Raw genomic sequence first — 8,663 nt, forward strand, 5'->3', positions numbered from 1 at the left:
AAGGTAGTGGAGGTTTGGTCTTGTTCCTTAGTACACTCTTAAGAAGAAAAAAAGTATTAAAAAATTTATGTTAGCACATAAAGTTCACATGGTTCAAGATTTCAAAGTTACTATAATATGTAACTTACATAAATTAACAACAATGATGTAACCTACACTCTAATGGTTGGATGTTGCAAGCAACAAGCTTGCAACACCCATTAGAGTTGTTCTAAGTGACATGGTGACTAATAATCTCAACTTTTCTAAAAAAAAAATAAAAAAATTTGCTCTTCTAAACTTTCAAAGTGTTCGGATAGTCTCTTGAATATGTATAAAATATTCAGTTAACCCTCTTAATTTACGTAAAATGTAATCAATTGATCACTCGGTCGCAAAAAAAAAGTACGTAAAATGCAAAAAATGTATTTCACGCATCTTAGAATATTATTACATAATTAAAAAATAGATTAAAAATAAAGTTATTGCTTGCTCTTAATTTACGTAAAATGTAATTAATTGATTATTCGGTCGCAAAAAAGTAAGTTAAATGCGGAAAATGTATTCCACGCATCTTAAAATGTTATTACATAATTCAAAAATAGATTAAAAATGAAGTTATTGTTTTTTTTTGAATGAGAAATGAAGTTATTATTTGCTCAACTATACAACTTGTCTTCTCTAATATTAAAATCGTATACTCTGATTTTGATCGGTTTACTTTTTTTAAGACTCGTGCAATATATCTTCCGCATTTAACTTACTTTTTTTATAACTGAGTGATTGATTACATTTTCCGCAAGTTCAGAGGGCTAACTGAAAATTTTATGCAAGTTGAGGGGCTATCAGAACACTTTGAAGGTTCAGGGAGCGAATCAAGTTTTTTGGACAAGTTAAGAGACAAATCATAAATGATGTATTAGATCATCTCCAACAGCCTCTTAAATTGGTTCTTAAATTAAAATTTGAGGAGGGAGAATAAAAAATCAGCTCCAACAGTCTCTTAGTGACTCCTCAAATGACTAAGAGTCTCTCCATCCTCTATAGAGAGCCCCTGCCTCCTAACTTCATTTTTATTAATAATTTATTATTGATGAGTCTATCTCCTCACACTATTGGTAATGTAACAATAAATAATAATCTTAATAATAAAATAATAAATAAGGAGTGAATATAATGAGCATTGTTGGAGATGATATATCTTAACCACTCTTAAATCACTAAGAGTCAATTATTTATATTATTCTTAGAGAGCTCACTAAGGTTGGAGATGCTCTTAAGCCATAATTTTATTTTATTTTTATTATGAAATTGTGTACTTTATTTTGTTTTAAATAGTCTCTCTCCCTCTCAAATAGAAGAGGAAAAAAAAAAACCATAAGAGAAAGAAAATGGAGTGGAGCTTTAGTGTTTTTCTTGCTTGCTTTGCTTTTCTATGTTTAATAACTCTGATTCTGAATCAGAGACAATCAATAACTGGTGGCAAGCACCGACCACCAGGACCACCGGGGTGGCCAATCATCGGCAACATCTTCGATCTCGGAAACCTCCCACATCAGATTTTATACGAACTCAAGTTCAAGTATGGTCCCGTAATTTGGTTGAGACTTGGGTTCACTAACACCCTTGTAATTCAATCCGCCAAAGCAGCTGAATATCTTTTCAAAAATCACGACGTTGCATTTTCCGACAGAAAAGCTCCTGATGCTTTAAATGCTCGTAACTACAACAAAGGATCTCTTGCTCTATGCCGGTACGGCTCCGGTTGGCGAATGCTACGCCGTTTAGTCACACTTGAGCTCACCACTGGCAAGAAAGTCATCGAATCTGTTAACATTCGGCGAAATTGCGTCGACAAGATGATAAGATTCATCGAGGAAGATGCAGCAGCAGCTCGTTCTAGAGGAGAATCAGGGGAAATAGTATTATCTAGGTATGTTTTTGTTATGACATTTAACTTGATCGGAAACCTTGTTTTTTCCAGGGATTTAATAGATCCTCGTTCTGAAGAAGGTTCTGTGTTCTCTGATGCATTGGATGATGTTATAAAATGGAGTGGGAAGCCTAATCTGGCTGACTTCTTCCCGTTCTTGAAAGTGTTTGATCCGCAGAGGATGAGGAAGAACATGGAAATGGCGTTGGAAAGAAGTATGAATATAGTGGAGAAGTTTATGAATGAAAGGATTGAAGAAGGAAAATCAAGAAAAGAAAGAGAGACTAAGGACTTTTTGGATTCTGTTTTGGAGTTTGAAGGTGATGGAAAAGGTGGAGGAGATGATAAAATGTCAACTCACAATATGATCATAATCATAATGGTAATTATTTTCCAATTTGTTTGCTTTTAAAAAATTTCAGGAGTTTTAACATTTTTGTGTTGTACAAAAGAAATTCGGTAGTGAATCGGGACTAGTAACGTATTTGTCAGATATTAATATAAGATATATGATTGGACTTTAACTAAAAGCTCGAGCTTTTAATTCAATCGGTTCCATGACATGTTATTCTTCTAGCCTCTAGGACCAAATGGTCGCTGGTTGGAGTCCTGAAAACCTCATTAATGTGTGGAATTAAAAACACATGGCTTAATTCTGGATTTTATGCTTAATGAGTATCATTATAAGACTCTTATATATGTTATGTATCTCTAGGAAATATTTTTTGCTGGAACAGAAACTACAAGTGGAACTATTGATTGGATAATGGTAGAACTATTCCGCAACCCACAATCAATGGAGAGAGTTAAAGAAGAGCTTAATCGAGTTATCGGACCCAAAAGAAACATTGAAGAGAGTGATATAGATCAATTGCCATATTTACGGGCAGTGATTAAAGAATCAATGCGATTACATCCCGTAATTCCATTTTTACTTCCACGGAATACAACAGAAGAAACAAAATTCATGGGATATGTTATACCTAAAGATACACAAGTCTTTATAAATGCTTGGGCAATAGGAAGAGATGCAGAAGTTTGGGAAGATCCATTGAGTTTTAATCCTGAGAGATTTTTAGGATCTAATATTGATTATAGAGGTCAAAACTTTGAGTTGATTCCATTTGGATCCGGAAGAAGGATATGTGTGGGAATGGGGTTGGCTCATCGTGTACTTCATCTTATAGTTGGCTCATTGCTTCATTGTTTTGATTGGGAGTTTCATCCAGATGCAATAATAGATATGAAAGAAAAGTTGGGGATCACTGTTAAGAAGCTTATACCTTTGAAAGCTATACCCAAGATTAAGAAAATGGTGGAAGGATGATTGTTATTTGAGGAAGATTTGCATTTTCATATTTGTTGTTATTAGTTATGGTCTTTTTTTCGTCTAATGTAATATTAACTATTATGTGATTTGGTTTGTTTTGTTTGAAACTATTTTTTTTCTCTCTTTTTTTTTCCTTTTGTGTTCTCTATATATTATTTACAGAAATAATGTTTTGTATTATTGGGAGCTTTGCTTGAATTCTTTTTTTTCCAACAAAAAAATGATATTTATTAAGAAAAGGTGCAGAGATGGACTTTATTACATAAAAAAATGGTTATAAACCAATTAGTACAAAGAAATTTATCTAAGTAAATTGAATTCAATGTAATGGCTTCTTTGCATTAGCTTCTGAATTACAATTTCTTCCAACTAAAACCAAGGAACAATTGGAATACAATCAAATAGTCAGGAGATATCCTCTAGTAGAATCCGCACTACGCCATTTTCTCTTTCATATGACATAATATAGATGACAGATATTTGTTTTTGTGCTGTCTTAATGTTTTTCGCGATACTATATTAAATTTATGTCATCTAAATGCTTATGTGAAAAGAACCTCAAAGCACATGTGGCCTTAAGATGACACATGTTTGTCATCTAAAGCAAACACGATTTTCATTGAAAAGTTAACTAACCATCAGATGACACTTGTTATATACGATTGTCATGGTTGTCTAAAAAAAAAAATTGGCAAATGAAATTAAGTTACGCAGCCAACCAAAACAAATCTCAAATTTAAGGCACTCAAAACGTATGACTAATATTTCAGCTCATATGTAAACCCAAACCTAGAGGGTAAATTAGATTTCTTCTCCAGCTCGATGATTCTGGCTTCAGATCTCCTATTCCTCTCTTTGGTTATCTCCATGGTAGCTTTCTACATACAAATCTCTATTTTTGATTGATCGAAACACGGAAATAGTAAGCCATATTTACTATGTTCCTCGATGTATTAGGGTTTCATTGTTCCTTAATCTATATTTTCCTCATTAAACCTGTAATAATCATCATATTTACTTTTGCGGATCTGGATTTCAACTGTTGGAATAAGGATATATTAATTGTCATACTTACCAATGAAAATGTTAGATCTTTCTCTTAGATACATTGATTTCTTTGTATTAATTGTAAGATTCACTAATAAAAAGGGTGGGTCTTTATCTTACCTACACTGATTTTGCCATTTCAATTCATGTTACACGTGGGCAATATGCTCCGTGATGCTATTGTGGGTGATGTTGAGATAGGTAGATCTTGCTCTTTTTATTTGCAAATATTATTAACATTGGGGATTATGAACTAATTCCAGTCTCTTTTTATTTGAAAATAATATTTGCAGGGATATTAAAAATTCTTATGTACATGGGAAGATTGATTGAAGAGTATAATATGAGAAGATTTTTTTAACTTATTGAGTATATGTGATTGATTGATTGTTATCTTATTCAAGAAACCTGTTCTGTTTATGGTTATGAAGCATGATATGTATGATCTTATACTTTAGATGTTTAGTGAGTATGTTGTATTGAAATTATGGCTAGTTGTTGTTAGTCTATTGCTTGTGGGTAGCATAATATGCCAAACAGTGCATATATGTTCAATAGTTGTAATAGAATCCCTATTAGCATGCTCTTATTTATTGAAGTGAAACCTGTTGGTCCCTTGTGAGATAGAATCTAGTCCCAAAGAGGGGGTGAATGGAACTATAAATAAATTTAAGTCTTTATAAAAAAAAATCACAATTAATTCAATAACACAAGGCTGCTCGAAATCAGAGACAAACTTTGTTTGCTGTATTCAACAGGAACAAAGCTTGATTATGCTTCTTAACGCTAAACACTAGGCTACACAACTGGGTGTAGCCTCTGTGTGACTTGATTGGATATACTATTGAGTACAATTGTCATAAGTGCAAGTTATACAATTTTAAGCACAGAAGTAAGCAATATAAATATATCATAAGGAAAGGGTTAGAGAAATTGTTACGCAGTGATACTGGTTCGGCCTCCTGCCTACATCCAGTCCCAGAGTACCTTTCTCTGAGTTTTCATCCACTAATGAACTCTTTCCAACATATAGAGCACAAACCCTTACAATAGATACAGAGGCTCTGTAAAGTACCTTCCTTTATACTCAACACTCAGCTATCTATCTTCCTCTCTTACTGTCTACTTATACTTATAACAGAAGCAAACAGAAGAGCTTCTAAACTTTTTCTAAGCTATTGATGGTTTTTGTTCTTGCTCAGAACATAGTGAAAGAACTAAGACCTATTACACAGATGAATACAATAAGGGTGTATAGATTTTTGCTTTGCTTTTGGAACTTCAATAATGATTCTCTCTTGAAGTCAGCGTTGATGATCAAGTCCAAATGAAGCAATTGATAGGGCTTTTATATTGACACTTTGGGGCTGATTATTTCGAATTTCAAAATAACCGTTGGAGGGAACATCTCTTCTGTCTCTTTCATCCTTAGTAGCCAGTGTCCTTAACCAATGGTTGTTCTTCTCTTTTCCGTTCTGTCTTCGAGATGCCACGCTTCTGAATCTTGACAGAGGCAGACTGATTGTCTAACCAAATGAGGCAAAAATTCCAAGTTGACCAGGAGACAAGTCGTCTACAGCTTCTGCTTCTTTCCTTATTTGGTGATGTATATTGTTAGTTGAACATAGTCAACGTTTGATCTTGTCTCTTGTGCCTTGATCTTCTGTCTTCTAGAATGATTATTCATTTAGGCATGGCTTTGTTCTTCTGGATCCTTCCAGCTATTAGGCTAAAGTTGATCCTTGGGCCTTTGATCCATTCTTAAGGCCTTTGATTATTTCTTTCATAATTGAACATACACTTGAACAAACAAATTAGTCCAAATAAATCAACATTTAATTTTAATGTGTTATTAATTATGAGAATATTAATTCCTTTAAATATTTTTGTCATAATCAAAATTAGTGTGGAAATTATGTTTCAACAAAACTCTTGGCTACTTGAAGTGAAACAATTGCATAAATGTTCAATACTTTACGAAATGGATCATATGGAACTATTTACAAGCTATTTAAGTCATTCTATGACTTAAAACAAACATAGCAAATTTATAAACTGTGGCTTTATCTACCTTATAGTCTTACATCCCAGTTGCATAGCAATTTCTAATGTTGATTGAATGGCTAAGTACTTTCCTGGGATGGACTACACAAGGTCAAAATCAATAATGTTCAACAGTTGTTTTGAACATGCTCTAACTTATTGTTGTTGGTCTATTAGCATGCTCTTATTGATTGATTTACAGTTGAAACAATTGCCTTGTTGATTGATTTATTTAAATTTTAAAATGTTGTATAGTTGTCATATGGAAGAAATCCTTTAGGTCTCATGTTTCAATTTCCATGTTCAATACTTAGACGTGGAAGAAGTTCACACATATCAATTTGATGGATAATCTGATTAGGGTGGGGGATTGAATGAAATAGCAAAGCTTAAGGGCAGTATGCTCAAGAGTTTATGTGGGTTGTTTCAGAAGTAGATCAATTTCTATTTCAAAACATAACAAATTATACATTAAACAAAATCTACAAAAAAAAACCTCTTTCCAAGTTAAACAAACAAGTTAGACCTAGAAGACTTGTATGTTGTCTTCAATTTTCTAGTTGGTGGACTAACATTCTCAAAAACTAATGGGAACTTAATCTTCGAGTTCTGCTTGGCCTTCTTGCACATCATGCCTCCCTTGCATGCTCTTCACTCCATCTTCTGGCAGTTGAATTAAATACTTCCCTGTTGCTCATGTATTGCTTAGCAATATGTTATTTCCCTGTAAATGGCTCCTCACTGAAGGGCTCTAAGCATCCTATATACATGCCACGTTAGCTAAAAAAATGCATAGATAAGTTAGATCAGTGACATGGATAGTTGTGTAGCAACGAAATAGATAAAAACCATTGGGAAATCTAACCATGGCAACGGGATAGGAAGGGAAAACAAGGATCTCGGGAAGAGATATCATCCCCAAAGAACAAATATTAGGATGATAAATCATAGCCCTGAAGTGAAACTGAGAATATGAATAATTTGATCAGTTTATATGCATAGTATTATATGTAACATTACAATGTATTAATAAGCTTTATGTTATTACAATATGAGGTGTGCGGGGGAACCCGAGAGGGAAGCACATTTTGATTTGGTATACACCTCCTTCATAAGGGGTGTATTGAGGGCCATTTATCATGAAAGACCATCTTAGCTGGTCTCCATTTAGAGCACTTGCGTAGCATCAAAGCAAGAATTACTTGAAGAACAAGAAGAAGAATAATTCACAACTTGTTGGGTGAAAGAAAAGTGAGATACCTCGACAACTGAGGAGCCACCAGGGTTTCTCCTGCCGGAGTTGGTCCAACTCCAACTTCACGCACATGTGGAGGAGTTCATTTTCGGACTGTATTTTACTCTTAGGGTATAATAGTTTTATGGACTTCTTTGAGTTTAGGCTATACCCAAATTAAAGAAGTCGTTCTATTTATAATGGTTATATGGTGGAAAGTGAAAGGTCAATGAGAAGGGGAAAGAGCGGAGTCTGCTGCTGCGTTAATTGCATTGGAATTGTGGCTAATTAATGATTTGTTTTGGCATTGCAGGTAACAAGACAATTGTGTAATACTTTTTGGGGAATGGAGATGAATCATTTGTATTTCACATCGAGTTAATTGCTATTTATTTTATTGTTCACTATATTCAACAATTGAATTGAACTCTTCTATATACAGATTATGAGTATTTTCTGCAATTAAATTGAAATCTTTGATATATATATATATATATATCTATATCCACACACACACACATTTTGATGTTATAATTGAGTACTATTATTTCATTATTCAGGTACATACATGAATTGACTTCTAAATGAAACCCAAACATTTACAAATGAAAAATAAGGCAAAGAAGAACAGAAGCCAATTCGGATTAAAAAAATGTCATATAAAGAAATATAGGAAGACAAATAAATGAAATTAATTTGTCATCTGGAAAAAAATTCACATGACATAATTGATTAGGCCCTATGTCATTTGTAAACGGCTACAACGACAGAAATCATTACGCAAACTATCATCACAGTTATCAATATGCCAATTTTCCATAAATTTCTTGATATTTTTAATTATTAGGCTGTCATTCCAGGGCAATATAGGTGACAGTAATAATAAATAAGCTGTCATCGAAATACACATAAGATGAAAGCCTACCAATAGGCTGATGTCATGTGAGGTTGATTCAAAAGACAAAACGCAACCGTCATCTGAAGGGCCATCAGAAGACATCGAGCCTTGTGACAGTTTTATTTTCATCCGAATGATGGTTTCAAATCGTCATCTGACGGGCTTATCAGCGTAGTGCCAGATGGAGTTCGGTTTGTTA

The 8,663-nt window shown here is 33.6% G+C and overlaps 1 protein-coding gene across 1 annotated transcript; it reads left to right on the top strand.

Moving 5' to 3' along the window:
- Nucleotides 1-1,327: 1,327 nt before the first annotated feature.
- LOC136208260 (iridoid oxidase-like) lies at nt 1,328-3,428 on the top strand. The gene is made up of 2 exons (XM_065999071.1): nt 1,328-2,294; nt 2,628-3,428. The coding sequence occupies exons 1-2, from the start codon at nt 1,371-1,373 to the stop codon at nt 3,237-3,239; spliced, it is 1,536 nt and encodes a 511-aa protein (XP_065855143.1). The 5' UTR covers nt 1,328-1,370; the 3' UTR covers nt 3,240-3,428.
- The last annotated feature ends 5,235 nt before the right edge of the window (nt 3,429-8,663 follow it).

The sequence above is a fragment of the Euphorbia lathyris genome, chromosome 10, assembly GCF_963576675.1.
Source record: "Euphorbia lathyris chromosome 10, ddEupLath1.1, whole genome shotgun sequence".
Lineage (NCBI taxonomy): Eukaryota > Viridiplantae > Streptophyta > Magnoliopsida > Malpighiales > Euphorbiaceae > Euphorbia > Euphorbia lathyris.

Bases quoted from the DNA above. Each gene is read 5' to 3' on its own strand.
- LOC136208260 (XM_065999071.1), top strand. From the start codon at position 1,371: ATGGAGTGGAGCTTTAGTGTTTTTCTTGCTTGCTTTGCTTTTCTATGT. The intron at 2,295-2,627 runs GTAATTATTTTC...ATGTATCTCTAG, and splicing joins ATATGATCATAATCATAATG to GAAATATTTTTTGCTGGAAC.